This window comes from Triturus cristatus, chromosome 4_1 (assembly GCF_964204655.1).
Source record: "Triturus cristatus chromosome 4_1, aTriCri1.1, whole genome shotgun sequence".
Taxonomy (NCBI): domain Eukaryota; kingdom Metazoa; phylum Chordata; class Amphibia; order Caudata; family Salamandridae; genus Triturus; species Triturus cristatus.
The window spans coordinates 233,761,664-233,788,667 of record NC_140585.1 but is presented as its reverse complement, the minus strand read 5'-3'; the positions used below and the strand labels follow the sequence as shown (position 1 = coordinate 233,788,667).

Below are 27,004 nucleotides of genomic sequence, written 5' to 3'. Positions count from 1 at the left end.
CAAGGAGATCATTCACCAACTTGCCATTCTGAATTTTAGCTCCATGTGACGTCAGAAACCCACGCTCTTTCCACAGTCGCCCAAAATTATGAGCCACGCCAAAGGCGTACTGGCTATCTGTATATATATTCACTCTCATTCCTTCAGACAACACGCATGCTCTCGTGAGGGCGATTAACTCTGCAGCTTGGGCCGAATTATGTGGCACTCGTGCAGTTTCCACAACCGTATGTAAAGTCGTGATAGCATATGCAGCAGTCGTGTCACCATTAGGGAGCTTAAAGCATGAACCATCTACCCATAAGGTACCATCACACTCAGTCAGGGGAGTATCTATCAGATCCACTCTTCCTTTCGTCTCTTCTTCCGTTCTGAACAGGCAATCATGTTGCTCAATCTCATCTGAGTCTGCTGGAATCGGCAACAGCGTAGCTGGATTCAGCGTATTGCATCTTTTTATGTGTATGTGATTCGCTAACAGTGTAAGCTCGTAGCCTGATAAGTGTGCACTAGTCAAGTGTTGTGTCTTGGTTCTATTCAATAATGTGTCTACAGCATGTGGAACCATAACTATCAATGTGTTGTCCATTACCAAACAAGCAGATTGTCGGATAGACATCGCTGCAGCAGCTGTCGCTCTCAGACAGCTTGGCAATGCCCTCGCTACAGGGTCCAAGGTGGATGAAAAATATGCGCACGGGCGCGGTCTGTCGCCAAAAGGCTGTGTTAACACTGACAACGCACATCCATCTTTCTCGTGAACATACAATGTAAAAGGCTTGCTATTGTCAGGAGTACCCAACACAGGAGCCGAACACAATGCATTACGCAATTCCACAAAACTTTTCTGGCACTCTTCAGACCATGGGATAGGATTCGGTGTGTCTTTGCATGTTAAGGCTAACAAAGGTTTCGCCAGCAAGGAAAAGCTAGGGATCCAATGCCTACAGTATGAAGTGATGCCCAAGAAAGCACGCACTTCTCTCTGTGTCTTTGGCACACTCAACTGTGCAATGGCTTGAATTCTCTCTGGGGTCAGTCTCCTTCCCTCCTTCGACAAGAGATGACCTAAGTAGGTCACTTCTTGTCGACAATATTGCAGCTTAGATAAAGACACCTTGTGATGAAAAGCAGATAAGTGACGCAACAGGGACAATGTAGCTTCTTTGCAGATCTTTTCAGTATCCGCAGCGATTAGCAAATCGTCCACGTACTGAATCAGGATAGCGCCACTAGGTAAAACAAGTGCATCAAGCTGCGCTTTCAAAGCTTGACTGTATATGGATGGACTCTCACAGTAGCCCTGGGGAGCGCGTTTGAAGCGGAAGCTTCGGCCTCCCAGACTGAACCCAAAAATGTCTCTGCTCTCCTCTGCAATTGGGATGCTAAAGAAAGCATTCTTTAAATCGATCACTGAAAACCATGCAGCAGAGGCTGGAATCATCGTTAACAAGGCAGTTATATCAGGAACAACCGGAAACTGTGGCACAACAATCTTATTAACCTCTCTAAGATCAATCACGAATCTGTAAACAGGTAGCTGTGAAGGGTCCGTTCGTTTTAAGACAGGTAATATCGGGCTATTGCAAACGTTGCCTCTTGTTTCTTCAATCACACCCTTATTAATGAAGTCGTGGACAATGTCTAACAATGCTTTCTGGCCTTCATTAGAGATTTTGTACTGGGGAATACGTGGCAGTCTGACATTAGCCTTTAAAGTCACCACGTATGGCGGTATCTCCAAGAGGCCCACATCATTGGGACCAGTAGCCCAAAGGGCATCCGGAAGGGATGACAGTTCAGGCGGCATTGTACTTTTGGACAAATACATCGGGGAAACCACTTTCTTGCCTAATGTAAGTTGTACTCCGGACGGAGAACAATACAATGTAGCATGCAATCTTTTCAACAAATCCAATCCCAGCAAATTCTCACCACAACCTGTTGTCAGGATCAGAGGTGCTTTCAGCTCGCAAGGTCCAACAGAAAGTGACATGGGACTAGAAATCGGATTCCTAACAGGGGCGCCAGAAAAACCTACTGAAACATTTATATTGCCAGACAAAGGTGCGCCAGGGAGTTTGGAATGCATAATTGAACTCTTTGCAGCACCAGTGTCTAGCAGAAAAGGCTCCGTTACATTCGCTGTAGTCACCTCAACATACGGTCCGCTCTGATCCACTGGCACTGAAACAACTCCCTCTCTCTGTCTACGGCTGTCCTAGTAATCATTATTTTCTGCATCACCGTCCTCTGCATAATAATCATTAGTGTAATACTGGGCCGTATTACTAGTTGCGTTAGCCTGCTGATCAAAACTATTAATGGTATTTTGAGGCGGCAGAGGACGCGCGTTCTGGGGAACACTTCCACGCCCTCTACCTCTGGGAGCTTGCTGACCACCTCTACCTCTTGCGCCATACATATTACCATTCCGCTGCATTAATTTAGGGCAACTATATTTAAAATGACCTTCCTCCTTGCAGTATGAACATTGGTTGGGACCTACAGGAACACGTGGCTGATAATACCCGTTCATTTGCTGATTGTTCTGAAACTGTTGGGGCTGGTGATAGACACCTGGGGGCTGCCTATAATTATTCTGACCTCCACGTGGTGGATAGGCCTGCTGTAAAAGGACCTTCGTCTTCAATTCCTTCGTTTTCTTCTCTGTTCTATCTTTCTCGTCTTTATCCCGATTTTCATAATACTGTGCAGTAGCCAATATTTGTGCTGAAGAGGAAACAGCCCAAGAACTCTCCGAATCTTTCAACTTTTTACGCAGGTCAGGAAGTAAATTCTGCACGAACTTATCCACAAATAACCGTTGGCCACCCTCAGTACTCATATCCTGCCCACTGTGATCAATGAACGTTTCCTCAAACCTAGTAAAGAAGTCTGACACTGTCTCATCCTTTTTCTGTTTGCATGCAGATAACTTGTCCCAATTTACGCGCATTGCTGGCATTAATGTCTTCATATACGTGATGATTCTACCAGGCAGTTCAGCTACTAGAGGCTCAGGTTTCGCGCCACCAGTTTGTCTTGCATCAGCAGCAATAATGTTAGCCCATGTATCCCCTAGTTCTGCATCATGATCCGCATTACGGATTGACCCCCATAGGGGCTGTGGAACAACATTACCAAACAGCATGTCTATGTCAGCCAGATTCATAACACATGACACTGCCGTCTGTGACAACTCTTTATAATAACCTGCTGGGTTTTTACGGGGATCAGGTAAGGACTGCTTAAGCGCTAACACCTCAGAACGCTTCCATGGAACATGCACCCAAACACGCTGGAAATGTGCTGGCGCAGCAGCAATACCCTGGGCGGCATTAGCTACAACGGCTTCCTTCCATACCGGGGGAACTTCTCTCATGGGGTATTGTCGCGCTTTTTCCTTTTTCCCCACAAAGACATCCCGTTCAAACAATGACTGTTGACAATCATCATTCCTGAAGGACAACACAACCGCAACTGCTTTATCTATATCGCGGTCCACAATCATACCAGCTCCAAAATCAAACCTCACTCTACACAATTCTTGCGGCCTCGGATTTCTACCACTATCCTCCAATTCTTCACAGAGAATTTCGCACATTTTCTCAAACACATATCTCTGCTTCGGGGCATCCCACTGATGGAAGACATTAACAACTGATTCCACATTATACAATGAAGGGAAAACAATCCATCTGCGCGCCATGCTGTCTATTACCGTTTTCTCATCAGGGGTAGGCAACTGACTACGCAATTGCTTACGCTGCAAACCAGGAGTCGTACCAGACAACTCAAAGAGAGGCGACATTAATGAAGTGACCACATTAGCTAAACGCTGTCGCGCTGAAGGAGAAGCTGAGGCAGGAACAGGGGGGAAAACAGAGGGAAGAAAAGAGGACGTAGAAATAGGTACCGAAGTGGTGCAAGGAAAAGTGTTGGGAGAGGCAGCTGCTGAATTAGGCAAAGTTGCAGGAAGTGCGGGGGCAGTTGGAAGCACAACTGGCGGCCCTTGAGAGGGCTGCGTTACATGAATAAGAGCCGGCTGCACAGCAGCTGGCGGTTGCGGCAAAGCTTGCAATATATTAACTGGAGGCGGCATATTCACAAGCTGAGGAGGCGCCGTGGCATTTTGCACATATGGGGGTGGCGAACTCAACAAGTGTGACATCAGGTGATCTTTCTCCTTGTCTTCGGACTCATTCTGCTTAGAGTGTGGTAAAGCCGGGTAACATTTGTCAATCCCTAACTTACGCTGCCTGTGCAATTGCTCGCTCATCTGCTCCTCCTCATTATCTCTAAATTGTACAGCTGCCTGCATTACTGACATACCTTTCTCCCTTTTATTCTTTTTCGCTAGCTTAATTTCCTTCTGTTTGGCTTCCTTTCGCCATAAGCGGAAAGAGTCAAACATCGCCGGCCGGGCTTTCTTTTTGAACAATTTAATTTCCAAATTATCTAAAATATCGGTGTCGAAGCTACCATTTTGGGGCCATTTTAAAACACCGTCTTTCCTAGTGTAGTGGATCCATACTTCGTTATATGCGATGGGGCCTACGCCATGTTTTACATAGAGCTCATAAGTTGGAGTTCCAACCGGAGGAACCGGACATGACTCCTCTAGCTGGAAATCTTTTCCACAACCCAAACAGAATATTCTACCAAATATTCTAGAACCAGGCATCTTCGCTCACTAGTCTAGATCCAAACGTCAAAGGGTTATCGATTACGATAGTCTCGTGAATACACGAGTCCTCTGGTTTTGGGGTTTGCAAACACCAAATCACCAATTACCAAATCAAACCAAACGATCCCGAGGGATACCAAAACAAATGAGAGACGCTCCACTTATACTTAACTGAATATTGCTGATCGATGACGTCACCAGAAGACTCTCTCGATTGTTTCGCTCTCTCAAACTCGTCAAGGGTCCAAAACAGGTCGATTAATCAGGGCAGCAGTCCTTCGTAGCCGTCGGGACGCGGAGAACCTCGCAGAAAAGACTTTCGGACCACGTCGACATGCAGGGGTCGATGAAGTGGCGGCCTTCCTCCGGAATTTCCACACGAAGCTCCTCACGAACCTCTGGCTTGGACTGGTACCGCTGAAATCGGCCCGAGTTGGGCGCCAAACTGAAGTACTGGGTATTTTAGACCCAGCGGTGCAGGGGCACACGCCCTATGACTTCTGGGTTTCACCCTGTTCCGGACCAACAGAAACACAGAGTCTTCTGGGTGAAGTCAAAGAATCGTTTATTGGCTGCAGACCAATGACAGGTATCCTAGAAGTACAACAGCGTGTATGTTCTCAGGAGACTGCTGCAAATCATGGAAACGGACTTCGTCTTAAATAGGCCTTTTTCGGCCTCAAGCATACATTCCTGAGTTTTATGAAACGGCAATATACAGGGATATGTTACAAAGAAAAGACAGAGTCATGATGACCATCCCACATTCCAGTTCGGCCAACTCACAATGATTTACACAATAAGGTTCAAATCCCACGTTAGATGTAAGCAGACCCCCCAATAAACATGAGCATCTCCTGTTTTGGGAAACAAGTCATAAAGCAGGAACAAGCAGGTGTGGAAGAGATTAGCCGGGGGTTTGTGGAGGATGAGAAGGGTTTTATGATGGGTCGAGCCCTGATGCTAATCACAGGTGGACGGAGGAAGGGGAGCTCGTGAGACCAGTTTGACCCGGGGCAGCAGAGCCAGCTGCCCAGGTCACCGAGAAGTCACGGGAAAGCACATGTACTGTGAGGCCCGTATTTGCTCCATTATAGCCTATGTGAGGGCAATGACAAGATGGCCACTGCTTCCAAAATGGAACCCGCGTAGTGCAGCAGAATAACGTGTACACAGTGCATTCAGGGCTAGAACGACGAGTAAAGCACTCGTACATGCCGCATTTACCATTTGCGGTTCGCTAATACCAAGATAGACAGGGGTAGGGCCCTGTTCCCTACGCGGTCCCGAAGATTAAAGTACGACAACTCTTCGGTTTTAAGTACCGAATCTTTCAAATTCAATCTCACAAAACGAGAGAATGAGGCTTTAAAAACTCTTGCTAATAAGTCAGATATCGTTATAAAAGAAGCAGACAAGGGTGGCAATATAGTGATTATGCGAGAAACCGACTACATTCAAGAAATTGAGAGACAACTTTCAGAGGGACAAGCATACATTGGTCTAACACGCAATCCATTAGGTGAGATTACCACACTGATCAGGACAAAACTGACCTTTCTGAGGGAACAGGGTCTCATTTCGGACATTGAATTTAAATATCTTTTCAATGGTTCTCCTCGAGCACCTTGTATATACATCTTACCGAAAATTCATAAACAGAGTGCGTTCCCACAAGTTAGACCAATCATCTCCGGTATGGGCTCACCCACTGAACGAATATCGGAATTTATTGATGTATATTTGCAACCACTAGTACACAACTTACCTTCTTATCTTAGGGACACAGGAGATCTACTTAATAAATTGGAAGACTTTGAGTGGTCAAGTGATTTTACCTTCGTGACACTGGATGTCCGCTCACTCTATACGAGTATACCATTGGAAAAGGGACTCCAAGTTTTAAGTGACTGTCTAGGACAGAGAGATGCGACATTGTATGAACACACACAAATGCTCCTAGACCTAACTCGTCTAGTATTAGAAAACAATGTGTTCCTACATTTGGGTAGTTGGTACAGACAAGCGGTGGGAGTCGCAATGGGCTCAAAGTTTTCACCATCATACGCGAATTTGTATATGGGAAACTTTGAGCTAAGACATCTATGGCGCGAAGGCCCCCCGGAAGTAACTGAACATATCATATATTGGTCTAGATACATAGATGACATCTTTATGATCTGGTCTGGTAATGAGAGCGGTCTTTTGAAATTGGTGGAACATCTTAACGAAAACATGTACAACTTAAGTTTCACGTATAAATCTAACCAAACGGAAATTGTCTTCCTAGATGTACTATTATATGTAGAGAACAATAAAATTCAATCAAAACTCTTTAGGAAAGAGACCTCATGTAACTTAGTCTTACATGCAAAAAGCGCACATCCTAGCTCACAGATTAATGCGATCCCACTAGGGGAAATGACTAGAATTAGAGGAAATTGTTCAGACTCCTTAGTTTTTGCCTTGGAGCTGAATACCCTAGAGGGACGCTTTGCACAAAGAGGTTACTCACAAACAGTTCTGGATAAAGCCAGAACCAAAATCCTCAAGACCTCCAGACACGCATTGTTACATAAGACCCCTAAAAATAAAAGGGACAAACGCAATATCGATGGTAAGCTTGCATTTGTGACTGGCTTCCATACACATAGCAATATTGTCTATAAAATCCTACTCAAACATTGGCCTTTACTTCATTTGGACAAGTCACTTGCCAAACACATCACTAAAAAGCCAATGGTGGCACACAGGAGAGGCACCACTCTACGCAATATTTTATGTCCAAGTTACCTGCCCCCAAACAGTAAGACTACAACCTGGCTTCCTAACAGACCGAAGGGTTTCTTTAAATGCACACAATGCAATGTCTGCCCGTATGCCCTGAGTAAACTGACAGACTTTAAATATAACACTCAAGTCAAATACTCTGTGCGTGAATTTATAAATTGTAACACCAGTTATGTGGTGTACTGCCTAATATGTATGTGTGGGCTTATTTATGTGAGCAGCACACTACGTCATCTTAAGGAGAGAATTCAAGAACATATTAGGGCAGTCTGGAATAACAACAGGGAGTACCCTTTTGCAGTACACTTTAACGACTCACACCCTGTAGCTAACTTGAAGGATATTCGATTCCATGGCATTACACAAGTACAATCACAACAGAGAGGGGGGGACCGACTTCTCATACGTAGAACAGAAACGCAATGGATTATTAGACTGAGAGCGGTTGAACAGGGTCTGAATTTTGATAGAGAATTGCATGTGTTCCTGTCTGAATAAACTGCCACATCTTTGACTTAGATTCCAGTTTAGAAATATAGAGGTATTGCTGTTATGTATAAAAGAGTGCAGAACAATTAAGAACTATGCTATGTGATTAACATTTCTACATAGATTGATAGCAATATGTAACATTTGCTATGGAGAGCTGAATATGAGGAATTAACATATACGTTGTGACCTTAGAACAAGATACTGTGTAATCTCAGACTTTTGAGAATTTAATCATGTGACATTATTGATGTTGTCTGACTAGAATGATGCTACGAGTAAGGATGTAACGTTACTGTGTTCATCACGATGTTTGCTTTGTGTTTTCCTCCTTGTGTTGAAATATAATTTTGAGATTCTATTCTAAAATTGCCACTTCTTTGGCTTAGATTACAGTTTAAAAATCTAGAAGTATTGCTGTTATGTATAAAACGATGTCGTTTGATTAGAATGATGCTACGAGCTAGGATGTAACGATATTGTGTTTACCATGATGCTTGCTTTGTTTTCCTCCTTGAGTTTAAATACAATCTTGAGTTTATATTCTGAACGGCATAGCCAGAAATGGGCACAATAATACACTAACTTTGGGTAAGGGTGGATTTGGTTTTTTCTTTTCTTTTATTGACATTTCTCGTACATATTTTTATGCCGATTGAAGTGAGCTGAACCTTCATATATATTGATGGGGGGTCTTCACGTAATTTTTTGGATTATCCCGTAACATTGGATCTAAGATGCGGGTGTGTTATCAACAATATCGGAATTGTCACACTAGATATACAAATCTTTTTCCCATTCCAATATGGCGACTTTTCTCAAATACGAAAGTCCGTCTTTCAACCAGTTGCTGAACCCATTACTACGTGGGAACCACTTCCGGGTTGGACTGTGCTCTTAAACACACCTGGGGCAGGTTCATACGATGTAGTGAGCCCACGGACGGCAGGAATTTCGGGACGTTACGCACTGCGGATTTGAGGTGAGCGAGAGCATCGCGGTTAGGAAACGCATGGCGGGATGAGTCTGCGAGTGGTTATTAACTGCTAATAATTGGTGCATTAAAGTATGCATTGACCAGGAGGAAAGAAATCTGATATCTGTCTGTGGGTACATGCTCTGACTAGATGCATTTTGACACTACCAAGCAACCATCTTCATATGAACAGTGGGTAGCTGTATTAGTGCGGACGTAATGGATAGCCTATGCGGACTTTCCGTACCGTCTTAAAATGGGGGATTATCACTGCTGTGGAGAGCATGCTAAAAATATCACGGGAACGGGGGTATGTTCCGTGCACTCTCTCCGTTCGTATACAGCTTTGACATATTGTCTTTTCCTCTAATAAGTAAAGCTTCATAGAAATTGTAAACTATAAGTATTTGGATAAATGTGAAAGCCATGTGATGTTTTCAGGTGCTAGTAGAAGCTTTCGGTTTGAAATTCTTTGCCTCACGGTACATTGATTTTCTTTGCTATTGAATAATAGGGTCTTATCATGGCTCCCTAAATTTGGAATTTATTGGATACTTGACGACAGGGACGACTATGAACTTTCACAACTATTTGTAAGTGTCGCTTTTTTAGAGATACCATGGCCTTAACGTTTTAAAGATTTAGAACTTTCAGCTTGTCTTGACTAGTAATGTCCCGTACTATTAAAACAATCTATATATCCTTTTGTTGACAGATAGATATACAGTGTAGCTTTTTGGGGATATTTATATGGATGTCCATCACTTTTGGATTTGAGACTGCAGAAAATCACTACACCCTATAAGCAGGATTGCTGTAACTAGGTGTAACTTAGTATATATACTTTTCAATTAAAAGTGTACATGGAATTCATTCTGAACCATTGAAAACTTCTTGTTTTTTGAATAAATGGTTTTCTGAAATTGGGCCTTGTAGCTAGCAATGCTTTATGAATTTGATTCTCTTTTTTGTTGCTAAAGATTCGTTCTTATTCTCTCTATCTCCAGTTTTGCTATATTTTGTAAAAAACCTTGTGTGGAACGAAAATCTGGATTCCTTAACTATCTAGGACTTCGGAGGATCTAGGGGACCAGGCATATCAAAGCCCTCCCTACTATCTGAGCACCACAAATAGAGGTGAACTAACAACTTTTTTGACTATATTTTTTAGAACAAATTCTGTGACCCTTGTTTTATCTGGACAGTAGGGGCACATCGTAGAATCGTTTTAGCGTTCAAAAACGTTTTTTAAAATAAGATGCATTCTATTCTATTCCACAAAAGTCTCGGAACCTGAATCTGACCTATGGCTTTTTTTCAAACACATGGAAATGTAAGGTTTGGACTCTTATCAACATAAACAGTGCTCACTGGGTGCATTTCGGTCTTTTACTGCTCTATATTTCTTGCTTTTCTTCAGGTTTTTAATATTTTTTTATTATTATTTCTTCGCTCTAGCTTTTCGTTTTATTTTTTCACTTAAGTTTTTTTTTTTTGTTTTCACCAATTTACCTTTGTTGGTGTAGGGCTTTCTTTCGGTGTTTTCTCTTCATTGACTAATTCTAAGGAGAAGGTTTTTAGAAATAAATAACCAAAGTCCTTTCTGTGTTTTTTATGTTAGAACGTTCCAACTTTTTATTCATGATTACTTTCACAGCCTTGAGGAAGTCACGGTGGTGACGAAACGCGTGTTGGCTGTTTCTGATGCGACGCTCCACGTGTCAAGAACTGTATCTTCAAGAATTGCACAAAATGAAATGTGTCTATAAACATCTTTTGACATGGAATGTAACATTTTGGACTTATGTGTCTAACAATTATTAAATCTGCGTTTATATTATTCATTTGTATGTTTCGTAACATTTTCGGTATCAGGGGTTATCTCTCTACATCATTTTGTGTTCATAGCCCATGAGATTAATTTCTATAATTGTGTATCGTTATATGGAATTAGAGTGCCGGGGTTTCTATGTGTATTTGTGCTACAGGCCACTTGTGACCTGTTTGATTGACATCCTTGGTAGTGGGATATCTTACCTCGAGTTGGCACCTACAAATTGGTCTGATCTATAGCTAATTGTATGTACCTTATATAAGCACCTTATTATCTGACAAAATATCTGATGTGATTGTGCGACGCAATATCCACCACTACCTCATGTGCTAGCTAGGCAAATCAGTCTTGACCCTGTGCCTCATGGGAACAGTCCAGCCCGAACTGCCAGTCCAGCTACTCCCTGGACCTGAAACAAGCATCCTAGGACCAATTTCGGGGCATCACCCCTCATCAGCCAGGCTTGCTTGAAACCAGAGTCAAACTGAGCATGGGACCAACGTCTGGGCATACCCATCCTACTTAGGATGAGAAAAGCAAAAAGAACAGATGATGAACGGAATGCTCCCCCTCACCTCCCTCTGTCACAGATCTGGGCATAATCCAGCTAGACTTTGTCATAAATTTAGATATGGTCCCATACTATCTGAAGTAAAATGAGCGCAACTTGTCATAACACATCCATTGGAGTACCAAGTTGCTTATCTATAAAGAAATCCCAAAACAAATCTCACGCAGTAAACTCTTCATCTGAATTCAAAGGGTTTAGAGAATGCCGATTCTCATAGATTGATTGCATAGAGAATCGTGATTTTATTAAAGACAAGGAGGCTATCATTATGCATAAACACCTTTATTCGCCACCTCTGAACTTAGAATAGAACCAAACGTAAAAACACTAGAACAGAACACTCAAGACCCATAAGATCCTGACGACCGCCATCTTCTTCCTCTTTTGTTTCTTTTTTCTTCTCTCCAACCATTCTTTCTTCCATGAATAACTCATAATCTCCAAATAAACATAAAAATCCCAAACTTCTTCAATTATCTGCAAAGAAAAAACAATAACCAATAATCTCTTAAATATATCTCAAACCTCTCTTTCTTTTTTTTTTTTTTTTTTTTATACTCACAACCCAATCTTCATTATATAACAAACAATATACATCTTAATACCTTAAATCCTTAACTCCACACCCTCTATTTTGGGAGGGAGGGAGGGATAATGATAGCCTCATTGTCTTTAATAAAATCACGATTCTCTATGCAATCAATCTATGAGAATCGGCATTTTATGGCAAGACAGGAGGCTACCATTATGCATGTTCAAAGCTTATTTAAAACTGTATTTGCAACATGCTCAATTGGCTTAAAATAAAATCTCCTAAAAACATCTGCGTTAGACCAATCTGCAGCCTTCAAAATTTCACACAGATTTCCTCCATTCACCATAACCTTACTAGCCATAGCACCCCTTACCTAATGCGCTGAAAAACAACTCAAATTCACACCAGCTTCTTTCATGACTGCTCTAACCCACCTGGCTATAGTAGCCGTAGATACAGCTTTAAATGGCCTTACATATGAAATCAACAACTGATCCACTCCATCTGCTCTAAATTCCGCAACCCTACTCTCATATTCTTTAAGGCATCTGACAATACAAATTTTTGGAAATTCATCCAACCTTGGATAAAAAACAGAACTAGACATAGTCTTAGTTCTCCTCCATATTTCAAACATAACTCCCTGAGGTTGATAAAACCCACAACTCACATCCAAGGCCTTTACATCTGAAATTCTTCTTATAGAAACCAAACACAACAAACACGCTAACTTCAAAGACAGTTGTCTCAAACTCAAAAACCTATTTCCTGGCCACTCTTCCAACAGTTTGAAAATCAAATTCACATCCCACACTAAACCATATTTCGACTTCGGAGGCCTCCTCAACCAGATCCCCTTCATAATCCTGCAAACTACCGGACTCCTGCCTACTGAACAGCCCTGAATCAAAACATGTCCTGCTGAGATCGCTTAACGATAGTAATTAATAGTCCTGTAAGATAGACCCTTCTCGAATAATTCTGCTAAAAAATTCGCAACCATCATCTCATCAGCCTCCAAGGGATCCAAATCCCTTTCCAAGCACCAACGTGACCAAACTGACCACACCCCCTTATACTTCTTCCTCGTGCCTGGTGCCCACGACTCTCTGAGTAACTCTGAAGCTGTTCCCGAAAGATCTGCGAATCCTTCGGATCCCCTGATATCTTCCAAACTAGAAGGTTCAGCGAACCTTCTCGAACCAAAGGATGATCTTCTCCTCCTTGTCCCATTAACATTCCACTGTATGCTTGAATCAAAAAAGGTTCTTCTACCGCCATCTCCAGAACTGAAGGGAACCATACCTGACTTATCCAAAAAGGAGTCACCAAAACAATTTGTACAACCTGTCTTCTCACCTCCAGCAACACCCTTTGAATCATTGAAAAAGGAAGAAAAGCATAACACCTTCTCCCTTTCCAAATCTGTTTGAACGCATCCACAGCTAGAGCTCCCGGATCCGGCCTCCAGCTGAAATACTCCTCCAACTGGTAAGTTAGTCTGGAGGCAAACAGATCTAGATCCAGTGGACCAAACTGTACTTGTATTTCCTGAAACACTTCCCTGTCCAACATCCAGTCGCTGAAATCTAACAGATTCCTCGAATACCAATCCGCCTCTAAATTCTCCTGACCCGGAAGATATTGCGCTTGTAGATTGATTTTTTGCTCCAAACAATACTCCCATATCTCTTTTGCAATCTCTGATAACTTCTTTGATCTGCTTCCCCCTAGCTTGTTTATATAAGTTACTGCGGTAATATTGTCCATCTTCAATAATACAGAATTTCCATGGAACATACTCCTGAAACTTTGCAATGCAAATTGCCCTACCTTCATTTCTAAATAATTTATATGCTCCTTCCTCTCTTCCGAATTCCAAACTCCACCAGTCACCTGATTCATGCATGCAGCTCCCCAACCAAGTTGGCTTGCGTCTGTCTCCAACACAAAGTCTGCCCTCATTCCAAAGATCGCTCGACCATTCCACGCATTCAAATTCTCCATCCACCAACTCAACTCTATCCTTGCTTTTTCCGATATTCTTACTCGGCCTCCATACCATAAACCAGCTGCAAGATTCGATATCTTCATACGTTGTAATGCCCTGTAATTTAATGGTCCTGGAAACACTGCCTGAATTGATGAGGACAATAGACCAATTATCCTTGCAATCTCTCTTAAACTCACCATATCTCTCCTCAACAAATTCCTCACCTCCTTGAGAATTTTCTTTATCTTTTTCTCTGGTAACAACAAAAAACCTCTCACAGTATCCACAACAAAACCCAGAAACTCCAAAGACTGAGACGGTTCCAACACAGATTTTTCCACATTTATTATGAACCCCAGAGACTGCAAGAGATCTATCACCATCTCCAATTGCATCCTCAAATCTGTTACATCCTGATTCATTATCAACAGATCGTCTAAATAAACAATCATTCGAACTCCCCTTTCTCTTAAAAAAACAATCACTGACCTCATAACCTTCGTAAAACACCAAGGTGCAGAAGAGAGACCGAAAGGTAAACATACAAATTGATATATTTTTCCTTTCCACCTGAATTGCAGATACCTCTGGCTCTTTTCGTCCATCGGAATTGTAAAACACGCATCTTTGAGGTCTAGCTTCACCAACCAATCCATGTCTTGTAAAATATCCCTTAAAAGATGTATTCCTTCCATCTTGAAATGCCTGTATACCACGTAAAAATTCAAATCCCTCAAATTGATAACTGGTCTCCAGCCCTTTTCCTTTTTTTCCACCAGAAATAAATTGCTCACAAAACCTACTTCCTTCTCTCCTACCTCCACAATCGCCCCTTTTCTCAACGTGTTCTCTACCTCCTCCCAGACAATTTTTTCCTGACTCTCTTTGAAAACCAATTCCCTTGGTTCTTTTTCCTGATAAGGAACCTCTGCAAACTCTATCTCGAAACCAGTCACTGTTTTCAACACCCACATATCTTTTGGTATCTCTTTCCATTTTTCTACAAAATTTCTCAATCTTCCTCCTACTTTTTCCTGGATAAAACCAATATAAATCTTCATATTCCAACTTACCTGCTCCATGACCTGAGGACTGCCCTCTTCCTCTCGTTCCTCTTGAACGACCCCCTCTTCCTCTTTGAGGATAGAAATTGAATTGATTTTGCGATCCTCTTCCAAAACCCCTTGAGTAATTACTTTGGGACCTATAGAAGCCTCGGCCGGAAGGTTGCCCTCTCCTTCTGGCCCTTCCATAAAAACTCCCAGAAGCTCCTCCACTAAAAACCTTCCACATATTCGTCTGGACCCTGTCCAGAGAAGTGAAAGTATTCACATACTTTCCCAATTCCTTCACTGCTCCATCACCAAAAAGTAATCCATTTGGATTTTCGCAAGTATCTTTTTTAGCAAAATCTCCCAATTTTGGGTTTATTCTAAACAAAACTGCTTTCTTTCTTTCCTCTATTAGACCCGCATTTGCGTTCCCCAGGAAACATATGGCCCTTTGGCACCATTCTCTTAATAAAACAATGTCCAAGTCTGTCCCTTTTAAAAAGGCTTCCTCCACCAAATCGAACATCCTAGCGAGTGGACCTAACACATCCAATACTTTATCCTCGCATTGTTTCAATGCTTTTTCAAGACCCTTTCTTGGATCTCTTCCCATTTTGAACATATAGGTAATCATCTCCGGATCTAAATTTGGAGTTAACGTGTCCTTTTCCCCAATTACTGGGCGAGAACATTCTGCCCTCATTATGTTTCTTTCGCTTCTTTCAAGTGGTCTTCTAATCCAGTACTTTATATAATCTGATACGTGGCCCATCGGCCACCATTCCGACCCTCTGGGATGTCTCACATCCTTAGGGTCAGATAATTTTTTGCCAAAAGGGCCAACCACCTTTTTATCCGTTTTCTTATTTGAACATTCACTCGTGTTTTCATCTTCCAAATCATTTTTGTAATCTAAATCTAATATATATTCGTCAACTTCACTAGAATTCGCAGAGATATCCTGCCCATCTTGTGAGTTGCTTTGAACTCTCTTTCTTTTTGAGCCGCTTTGGACTCCTTTTTCTCCTGCACCATTTTCCAGATGCTTCTTCTTTTCTTTACATTTTCCGCCAACCTCTCCTTCATTACTTCTTTCATTCTCTTCCAATGAAAAATATTCTTCATCCTCATGTATAATTGGCCTCCTCACATAGGCTAATGCAGCACCAACTGCATCTTTTATAATTTTTCTTAATTCCTCTTTCATGTCACTACCTGAATCCCCTACACTCTCTACTGTTGTCATCTTTCTTTTTATTTATTTTTCTCTACTTCGATTAACCAACTGACACCCCGTCAAAAACCAAAGGCTCCTCTCTCCCTTCGTTATTTTCCTTTACGCTGCATTGCTTAGCAACGCTACACACACGATACTCTCCAAACCACCAAACAACCTCTATCGCCCTTTAAAAACTCTCCATTTGCTCCGCTATTCCTCTTCTGCGCATGCGCATCCTTTTTACACACTACGCATTCAAATACAAACTCGCCCGCATTTAGATTCTGCTCGCGCTTTCCACTTGCACATGAAATGGCCGCCCTAGAAGTTGACCTCGCGTCTTTTAGCCTCTTTCAATATTATATTCCTCCGCTTATTTTTCCCTTTTAAACACTATTCCTACTAAATCCCACACACTTCTTCCACCCGTAACTTAGTCAGTCCATAAATTGGACTTGTCATACACCTCTTGCCAAATACAAATTACACACTTAACCTATTTTAAAACATATTACACTCAGCCTATTAAAAAACATAGTACTTATCTGCTCCAGAAGCAGCAAACAAAAGAGGAAGAAGATGGCGGTCGTCAGGATCTTATGGGACTTGAGTGTTCTGTTCTAGTGTTTTTACGTTTGGTTCTATTCTAAGTTCAGAGGTGGCGAATAAAGGTGTTTATGCATAATGGTAGCCTCCTGTCTTGCCATAAAATCAATAGTGGTACCAGGAGAAACACAGATGGAGTTGTTGGTTGTTCAGTACTGAAATGCATAGTGTCCGGGACAGGCAATGAAAACCTATTTCCTGCTTATCTTGTTTTATTTCCTTTACTTCCTAACGCCTTCTGTGCTTCTTAGCAGACTAAGAAGAATCTTTCAAAGCAGGCCCTGGGACCAATTTAGATGAAGAATTGTTCCTTAACTGCGAAGGCACCTTAAATAGATCAGGGGTAGAAGTCTTTGAGACTGTCGTAGAAAGGCTGCAGACCCCATTATTACAGTACTGATATACTGCTAATGGGAATATTCAAGGTATCACGCTCATCTGCTAAAACTATCGAAAGGTCAGTTAGAGTCTGAGGTATTTGGCAGCACGGATCCGATGGCTAATTTAAGTCTCACAGACTTTTTGGGGTCCATACAGGAAGATCAGAGACCCACAGGGTCCCGGTGCACCTGGAGGTAAAGGGAGAGCATTACTTAGGATCATAGCTAATTAAATAAAAAGTTAAATAATTAAGAGTTTGAAAATATTCAAGTTGCACCTCAAAAAGTGTGCAGTGGTCAAGGACTGGTCCAGTGTCCTGAATGCCGCATGTGACGCTGGAAATGCAAAATTAGATGACTTATAGTGTTTATGGTGTTTTATGGGGATTTGAAGTAGGGCAGCACAGCAAGGTGACCCTACATCAAAGAGAATAGGCAGGAATGCACCGTATTTCCTGTGTTTGCCCCCAGCACTGGCAACGTTTTAGCAGCCTAGCGCCAGCATAGACATCCTTGCACCATGGTGTAAGAGTGCCTGTGTTGTTGGCTGGAGCAGGAAGGGCCACCTTTCTGCACAAAAACAATCCTGAGAGGCATTTTCCTCTTCCTATGTGCAGGGGCATAGCTTGGTCAGTAAGATTGGGGGGGTGAGATTCAGATTTTCCAGCAATCCGCTGGCACATAATGTTAAATACATTTTACAACAAGCAGGGTGCATGAGGGGCTTAAAGGGCAGTGGAAAGGGAGAGGAATGCGGTTTGGTAGGGGTACTAAGTGAGAGAAAACATAATATTTTGTAAAATAACACAATATTTTGAAGACTTTCAAAGTAGAGAGAGGGAGAGAGTCTGTGTTCATTTTTGCCTCTGTGTATGTACAAATACGACACCGCAGCATACCTGATTGCAATAACCTGTACCCAACTATTTACCAGAAAATACATATATTGGGCGAGTGTAACATCCCAGCACCCCCTCTAAGGCCACACCCCTGTCTGTGTGCTGCAGTATGCAGCGCACATGAAAAGAGGAATAAACAAGGAGAAATAAAGTAATTTCTCCTCGTTACGGCTCATCCAGCTGTGGTCCGTGCAGGTAAAAGCGGTGGGGCCTGGTGGGGGGAGGGAGGGATTTTGATATACGACCACGAAGGAAAATTAATTATTTATTTAATTTTCCCTAGCGGTCGTATGGTGAAATCAACCCCCCCCCCCCCCCCCACCGGGCCCCACCGCTCTTACCTGCACGGGCCGCGGCTGGCCTCACCTCGGGAAGCGTAAGGTTTTAACGCTTCCCCAGGTTTACATGGTCTGGTAAATCTGGGAAAGCATCAAAATCTATGGGGGTTGCGTGGGAACACCCACGGCAATGCCCACTGAACTTCTCCCAAGTGCAAAATAAGGCAATGCAGCGATTTGCACTGCCTTGCTCCATATCTATGAGACCATGCAAAGCGACGCAAAGTGGCTTGTGTGATCTCATAGATATGATTTTGTCATTTGCGCTGCCGGAGCATCACAAAAAGTGACGCTCTGGCAACGCAAGGGAACCATAAATATGCCCCTAGATGAGTCATCCCTTGGCATCCCTCTAAATGTCTATATATTATTCCAAACACATCTCCAGCATCAGTGATAGAACTATATATGCTGGCAGAACAAAAACTAACTTGAAGGGGAAAAGTAAGAAAGCATTACAAGAAAGGTTACAAACAGAAATATGGTGCAATTCGAGAAATGTACATTTGACCTTTTACAGCCATTAGTATGAATGAACTTCACTGTCTCCAGGTACCTGAGCAGATGTTTTCTTGTACTTTGCTGCAATCTTCTTGATCCTAGGGTCAACCAGGAGGACTGGATCTTCAGGTTTGGCCCTAGTAGACGCAGTAGGAGAGGGAGAAGTGACATGTTTTCTTTAAAGTAATAAGTTATTCTGCCTTCCACTTTTCTAAAATGCATTTAAATTGTGAAGCCGAAAAATAAAAATAAAAGAAAAAAACTGCAGCATAGCATGTCATAAAAGGATGCTTTAGTCCCCGGCATCTATTCTACTTCTGTTTTTTTCTGTTTTTTCATTTCTGTTTTGTCAAGGTTATGAATTTCTTGAGGATTCCTAGCTGGAGAACGATCATTACAAGTCAGCCATTTTTAATTCTTGAGCAAAGAATATTCCCTTGATTCCCTCAATTCATTAACTTAGAATTGATTTTACAGAAATAATCATTCTGGGAGGAAACATTGGAAGGAATCAAGAGGAACATGAGACTCATTTGAGCATCCACTCTTATGTCCAAATCCGAGCAACATTGGGAACAAAACGCATGCAAGGACCTCCAAGTGTCAGCCTTGCAAATCTCAGTAAGAAGGGCCTTCTGAAAAGGATCTGCAGCAGCGGCCTCACCACTTACAGAGTGGGCTCTAGAAGCACCAGGAGCACTGGGGTCACTTTAACACCGGAGGATGCATTCCTCAATCCACTTAGAGATCAACTGCTTGTTTTCCCTATGCTGCCTTGAGCACTGGAGGCCAGCAGTTATGTTGATCATCTGACATAATTAGTGATCTCACTGTAACACTTCAATGCAGATCTCACATCTAACCTAGTGAGAGCTTGCTGTGCCAGAATCTCTGAAGTTTCTAAGTGTAGAGTCTGATTAACATGATATTCCAGACAGCACCTTGAGGATGGAGAATTGACCAGTCTTGAGCTCCATGTAATCTCGATTACATACTGTACATCGTTCATCCACTGACAATACCTTAATCTCATAACCCTTCTTGCAGAACAAATGAATCGAGGAAAAGATGGGGTTTAGCTCACTTTTATTAAGTTTGTGCACCATTTCATTCACAGGTGATTTTTGGCCCGCTGTGTTGCGCAGCCCATGATCTAAAACCTCTTCTTCGGTCACAAGATCAATTATGTGCTTGTTCCTTTCTTTCGTGGACTCACCAACCCTAATTTTTCCCTTTTCTGTTGAACATTCCTTTGTCAAGTAGAGGAGGATGAAAAGACAGCCCTGACTGACTCCTGCATATTTGTGCCCCTATCTTCTCCCCATCCACAGTAATCTGCACATCACATTAGAATTCTGTTAAAGGACACTGAGGCTTCCATTTGTAGGTCTGGGTTAGTAAATACCTTTATTTTTCTAGCATTTAAATTCTTTTATCAGAAAACCTAAAACAAAATGGAGGGAATTTGTAATCTCAATGCATTGATTCTGTTTGGTAGCGCTGAGTGGTCATGGTATTGTAGGATTCCATAATGTAGTTTTTGCGAGTTCTATCATGTCAACAGTGTGACTTGGCAATATGGTGTATGTTTTATTTGCTGACTTGAATGCTGATTGGGAGATGGTATTTTCAAAATGTACTTTGTTTCTAGATCATGAAGTGTGCTTGAAAAGTACATGGACCAGGGGTTCTTGGTAAGCACCTATTTTCCAGTATTAACTTAATGACTCCCTTTAATGTACCATTCTTGGCTTTATTCAGAAGGTGGCGGTATTTCAGAAAGTTTGCTTTACATGCTAGGTCTGTCTGAAGGTGTTCTGTGACAGATAAAACATGTTTCAGAGAGTAATGCACTGTATTATATCAAATGTCGTCACAAAGCATCCCAGAAATCATTGATGACCATAGATCAGAGATAATAACGTATACAAAAACGTGATATTTGGAATGCTTTAATTACTCACAGCTGCTGGTAGTCAACATACCTCCTCAGTTTGGACCCTGCCATATGCAAATCATTCTTGACTCTGCTCCAATGGGAACAGTCCAGCCCGACCTGCGAAGCCTAGTCCTCCCTGAACTGGAACAAGAGCAACCCAGGACCGGTTTCGCCCAAGTTAAGGCTCAACAGCAAGATATAGCTTGTTTTCAGTGACACAGAGTCTCATTTGCTATATTATGGCGCACTGGAGCACCCTAAGCCTTCCTGCTGAGCTGCAGTGCATCAAAATAAAATGGCAGGAACGCGCTGTATGTATGTTTGGCAGCACATGTATGTCCTTCTCCCCTGTGCCGGCACACAAACAGCAGACGTGCGCCAATGCTGACACCCTAGCACCATGGTGCAAGGGTGTCTGCGTTTAGGCAGGTGTACCTTCTTGCTCATAAACAATCATTAAAGGCGATGTGCTCCTTCTATGTGTGCTGCATTATGCAGCACACATAGAAATAGCAAAAAAAGAGGAGAAATAAAAGTGTTTCTTCTTGTTGCGCCACCTCTGCGTTTCCCCTGGGGAGGTGTAGGATTTTGACGCATTCCCAGGTTTATGACACTTTTCAAATCTGTGAATGTATCAGGTTCCATGAATGTTGCATGGGAACACCCACAGCAACACCCATGGAACGCCTCTTTCACGCAGAGTAATGCATGAAAGGGACCCTTATTTGCTAGGCCATGAAAAGTCATTCAGGATGACTTTATGTGACGTGTAAATATGGGCAGGCGCATTGCGCCGCCGGGGCATCAAAAAAAGTGAAGCACCAGCGGTGCAATGGGCTTGTAAAGGAGGCCAATAGTGTGCATGGGACCCACCTCTGGGCATTTCCCATTCAACTGAGGGTGACACACTAAATTATACAAAGAAGTGATGGATGGAATGCTTGAATCATTCTCAGCCACTGGTAGTCACTTGGTATATATTTCAATCCATCGTTAGATCAGAGACGGCAAAATGTAGCCCTTGTTGCTTTTATAACATACAAGCTGAACGACTTTGTAACTTTGAGGTAAATCTACATAAACTATATGTTACTGTAGCACACTGTATTGTAGCATCAGTAATGTCTCGTTTTGCCATTTTTTGTTAGCTATGTGCCATGGTAATTATAGTCTGGAGCATATCTCAAGATATATGAAGCAGAAAGCCATGATTTTGTTGCTATATTTTCAGAAATTCGTGACCTTTGATTTGACCTATTTTAGTTCTAGTTTGTTGACACAGTTGTAGCTATGCAATTCTTTTAAAGCTCACTGTAAAGTGATATAACTTGAAAGTCCTGCATACTGCAGGACTTGAAAGTAGTGAGTTTTTATCGTTAGTGGATGTGATCTAGCTTTTTTTAGTTTTAATGATGAACTAATAGCTATATAGAGGCTAAATAATAGAATGGCAAGCATACACCTATGTTTCAATCCTCTATTAGTAATAATTATCTTTGATATGCTGAAACCATTACCAATTTTAACTCTTACCCAGGTTTCTGTTCTAGTGTTTAGTCTTTTAAAACCATTACAGTAAAATACATTCATAAAACCTTTTAAACACTTATTTTACAGAAATTTAAATAGAAATTAGAAAAATAGAAAAAATCCAAATAAACTCCTATTAAAATACATATTATGACAGGCTTGTCTCTCCTGAGACCAAATATTATCAAACGATGTGTTTACAAATTTCAAGTTAAGTTCATTCGCAATCTGGATTTTTGTATAGAAGATGTCGAGTGGCTTCTATACTCCTTCAAAGTTCTTAGTTCACACTTATTGGTATAAATACGTCGGACTAATAAAACAATTGTTGGCTCAATTATAACATGTAGAAGCATTGGGTCATGTTAATTCCTTTTTAATGTGTGTATTAGAGGTGACTATAAAGTTCTTTGCCCCAAAAAATCAAGAGAAGGAAGGAAGAAGCAGTGATTCATTCTGCTTCCATGCTTAATAGTTTATAATCAAAGAGATTGAACCATGTATCTTGACATTAACTTACCCAACGTCTCAAAGCGATCTATCACGTCATCGCTATGACTAAGGTCCTGATGAAAGTCCACTGACCTTTAGAGTCACCCATGGACTGAAACATGTCAACCACTGAAATCATCATTATATAGGTGCGGTGGACCATTCACACATCCACCATAGCACCACACATTATTTTTAATCTTACCCCATCCTGACGAATAAAACAAGAGTACAGGATAGGAGCTATTTTTAATTTATCACTTCTTTCCACTAACACTATCGAAATCACGACCGTCAAAGACCAAGATGGTCACACTCCAGGTGGAGGCAGGTTGACTGCCTGGAGAACAGGAAACTCAGGCGGAAAAGGACCCAATGCTAAAACCAATCACCTAACCTTCTCAAGCGGAGAACCAAGATATACCGCTGCCCACGGGTTAGAGTGTATGAGGGCCTTTGTACAACACTTATATACCCTGGCTTTTCCAAGAAACGTGGTTCATTCTCTTTTGATTATAAACTATAACGTTCTTTGGCAATCGACATTTTAGTTTGGAGGTAACGTCGGGCTATTTTGCTCCTTCAGAATTCATTAGTTTGTGTACAGGCTGTGATCTCGGCGTTTCTACTTAGTAAAGTGCAAGTGCCTTGTGCAATCAGTAATCCTTTAATTTGACCTTGCTGTAGTCACTTGATCATTGTATGATACACAAGCCAAAATCAGGTCTCCCTTGTGTACGTTTTGTGTTGTTAGTCCTTTATTTGGTCTATTTCTTTTAGATTCAGTATGAAAAAACGTACTCTCCGGCAGACATGGGGGATTGCAGAACCTCCTCACCAGGTACCACCACTTGCCTGCAGGTGTGGATTTTCAAATTTATAAAATTTGCTTTCAATAGTTTTTTCCTTTCTGTTTTTAACTTTGGGCACACACAGAGGATGTGTGTTAAGGATTCTTGCTTATATTCACATACTCGACATTCTTGGTTTTGAAACTGATATTCCCCGTTGGGGATGAGTCCTTTGATTTCCCACATGCCAAAACGGAATTGCATAAACTGCTTTTTTATATACGATGAAAAGTGAGCTGAAAGGTATTCCCGAGGCTGCCATTTTTTATATGAATTGATCACTGTCCAGGCATGTCGTCTTCATGTGAAGGTGTTCTTGTCCATTATATGAGACAGATTTTTGGTTGTAGCTTGAATTGCTTGATAAAATGTTGCTTTCACTATGCGCGCACTCCAAACTTCTTGTACGCCTAATTCCTCAATTGCCTGATTTAAATAGAGTTCCCAGGAACCTTTTTTTTAATCTGTATTTGTTCCTCAATTTTCTTTATGCACAGGTTATCGATAGAGCCTCTTTCAGATGCACACAGCCTCCAGCGTAATTTAATAAATGCATTTTTACTTTGAAATGTTTGACTAATCAGACTGAACTCTAGGCGAACTTGGGCCAGGGAGGCTGATTTTGAGATGTTGAACACAGATGTATACACATTGGTTGGATTTTGTTTAAGGTAAGAGCTTTGTGACCCCTCATCATTTCCATGCCATACATTACCGTTGGCATTAACTGAGTACGCATGATGGATAGCAGATGGACGAATGACGGGCAGCTCAATTTCTTTTTTAGAAGCTTTAAACCATAGGTTAACGATTGGGCTTTTGCCGACACGGCTGCTAAGGGCTGTTTACAATTCATTTGGTGTTCAATACTGAATCCTAGGAATTTATATGTTTTTGCTACCTCAATTTCATTTCCTTCCTAAAACCAGGAATGTAATTTATATTTGCAATCTACCAGCCGAGTTTAGTTCTAGCCCTTGTTTGTCCATGTATATTTTTAGGACCTTCATACTGCATTGTATCCTATTGGCGTTTGGCTTAGAAGGACAATGTAATCTGCATACTGAAGACAACCTATTTCTTCATGGGCCTAGGATGGCAGGTGGCACTTATCCTTTGAAAGTGCTTCTGAAAGGTCTGCAAGATATAAATTAAACCGAGTTGGGGCTAGGACACACCCCTGTTTTATTCTGTTTCTTGTATCGACTTTATTTGTTGCTCGGCTGCCATCCCCAATTTTGACCTGAGCCCAAGTTCCTGTGTGATTGTCCTCAATAGGCTGCTAGAGATACCCCATTTGGCCAATTTTTGCCATAAGCTCCATCGAGGCACTCAGTCAAATGCGGACTTGAGGTCTATAAAGCAAGCAAAGAGCCGAGTCTTCTTGCTTTTTGCATTTTCTGCTAGGAGTGTTAATGCTGTTAGGTTTGTTAACGTCCTCATCCCAGCCCTAAACCCTGTTTGGAACCGTGCTATTAGCTTGTTATCTTCTGTCCATGAATTAAGGTGCTCAAGTAGACATGAAGTGTAGAGCCTCTAGGTCTATTATGGCTATAAACCTATAGTTTGTTGGTAATGAAGGATTTCCACTTTTAAAAATAATTTGAAAGATGTTGCCTTTCCATGTGTTCGGAATTCGATTTGTGCCAACCAGCTCATTGAAAAATGGTGCATAATAGTGGGCCCAATATGTCACGTCTCCTTTCAATAGTGCGTTGGGGATTCCATTCAGGCCTGCAGTGCCTCCTAGCTTTAGTTTCTTTATGATTTGTTTCAATTGTTCTATATTCGCTACTACTGACATGTTTGTGCTGCAGTGGATAGTGTTCACTTTAGGCTTTTAGTAGTCCACATCGTCTATCTGAGTTGCTAAGGATGAGCCAATTCACCTTTTAATTTCTAATTCTGAGCTGTCTTTCTATTCTTTGAGATCAAACTCTGCATATATTCCTTATTCCTTGGACGTGAGCTTTCCAAGAGGCTGCATAGATCCCTGCATTTTGTTGTCTGGTCTTCCCGATTGACAATCTATTTAGCAACTGGTAAGATCTTTTGCCGTTGAGTTGTTTACTTCACATCAAAAGTTCATTCCACAAGCCAACATGATATCTTGTTTTTGTTTTCCAACAGCTTTTCTTATATATAGTTCTTAATTTTTGTAATCTTTTTTATCTGGTTTTATCGGTATCCCTTGTTTTAGCTGCTTTGTGATTTTCCTGATTTCTCACAATATTTGCATTTTTTGTTTGCATAGTTCACTGCAGTACCAAGGTTGAGTTCCGTGGCTCCCATGATGCTTTCTGCTAAAATTGTGCCTAAGTGACAGATTTTTTGCTTGAACTTTTTCCAGTAAAGTGTTTTTTAAAGTCTCCTATGCCTTTTGCCGCTACTCTTCTAGCTGCATATTTTCCTGTGGGTTTAGTTTGCTATCTATGCGACCTGCGAGTAAATAGACCCCAGTCATCAGTGACTCTGTCCCCGCGCCTCTCCATTTCAGGCTGTTTAAATTGTATGCTTGAGGGTCCGAAATTAATTCTTTAGTTAATGGTATCAAATCAGACTTATGAGTTATTTGGATAATTTTGGGGAAATGGTCACTTTCCGTACTGGGAGTTATTTGAAATTGACGCACCTGTAACTTTCCAAAATCACTTACTAATGTGTGATCTATATTTGAACTTTTACTTCTACTTCAAATGTTGATTGTTGCCGGTGAGTCGTCTTTTGTATTCCCGTTCAGATGCCTTAACCCTCGTTTTTCCAACTGGGTTCTCTATGTATTCCTACTAAGACGACTAGGCTTTGGTTTCGTACACAAATCTGAGTTGAATTTCGGTGAAGATAAACAGTGCTTGTTTGTGTTGCCTCTATATTGTTTTTATTATTTCAAGAAGGATTTTCATGTGCTCCCCTTTTGTCTCTTTTCTGGGGTGGATATAAACATTCATTAATATGATTGCCCTTGGTGCAATGCTTGCCTTCTGGCTATCGATTCTGAATGCTAAAAAACATTTTTACCCAGTTTCCTTTTTTTCTAATTGCCATTTACATTTTGTCGAGCAGAATATGGAGATACCTCCTTTGGGATGACCAAATTTCGATGACTTCATCGCCGATTCATGATGATTTATATAACCTGTGATATATGTTAGTGGTAGACACCATGTGTCACAATTATTTTGTGGTTCTGAAGGAATACCATGACATCCTTTCTTTGTAGCTAGTTTTCTAGCCCACATGTATTATTGTGGTATTCTTGTAGGTGCAAACCCTGAGGAGCCTTGGTTGCAAACTTGACAATCGTCAAGTTGTCAAAGGT

The 27,004-nt window shown here is 41.5% G+C and overlaps 1 protein-coding gene across 3 annotated transcripts in view; it reads right to left on the bottom strand.

The window, feature by feature from the left end:
• The window catches only part of LOC146854177 (aldo-keto reductase family 1 member B1-like), a 348,624-nt gene that overhangs the window by 133,222 nt on the left and 188,398 nt on the right, over nucleotides 1–27,004 (bottom strand). For all 3 annotated transcript variants that reach the window (XM_085650520.1, XM_085650518.1, XM_085650519.1), the window contains one exon: nucleotides 18,929–19,010. In XM_085650520.1, coding sequence (XP_085506646.1) covers nucleotides 18,929–19,010 — 82 coding nt within the window. The remainder of the gene's footprint in view (nucleotides 1–18,928; nucleotides 19,011–27,004) is intronic.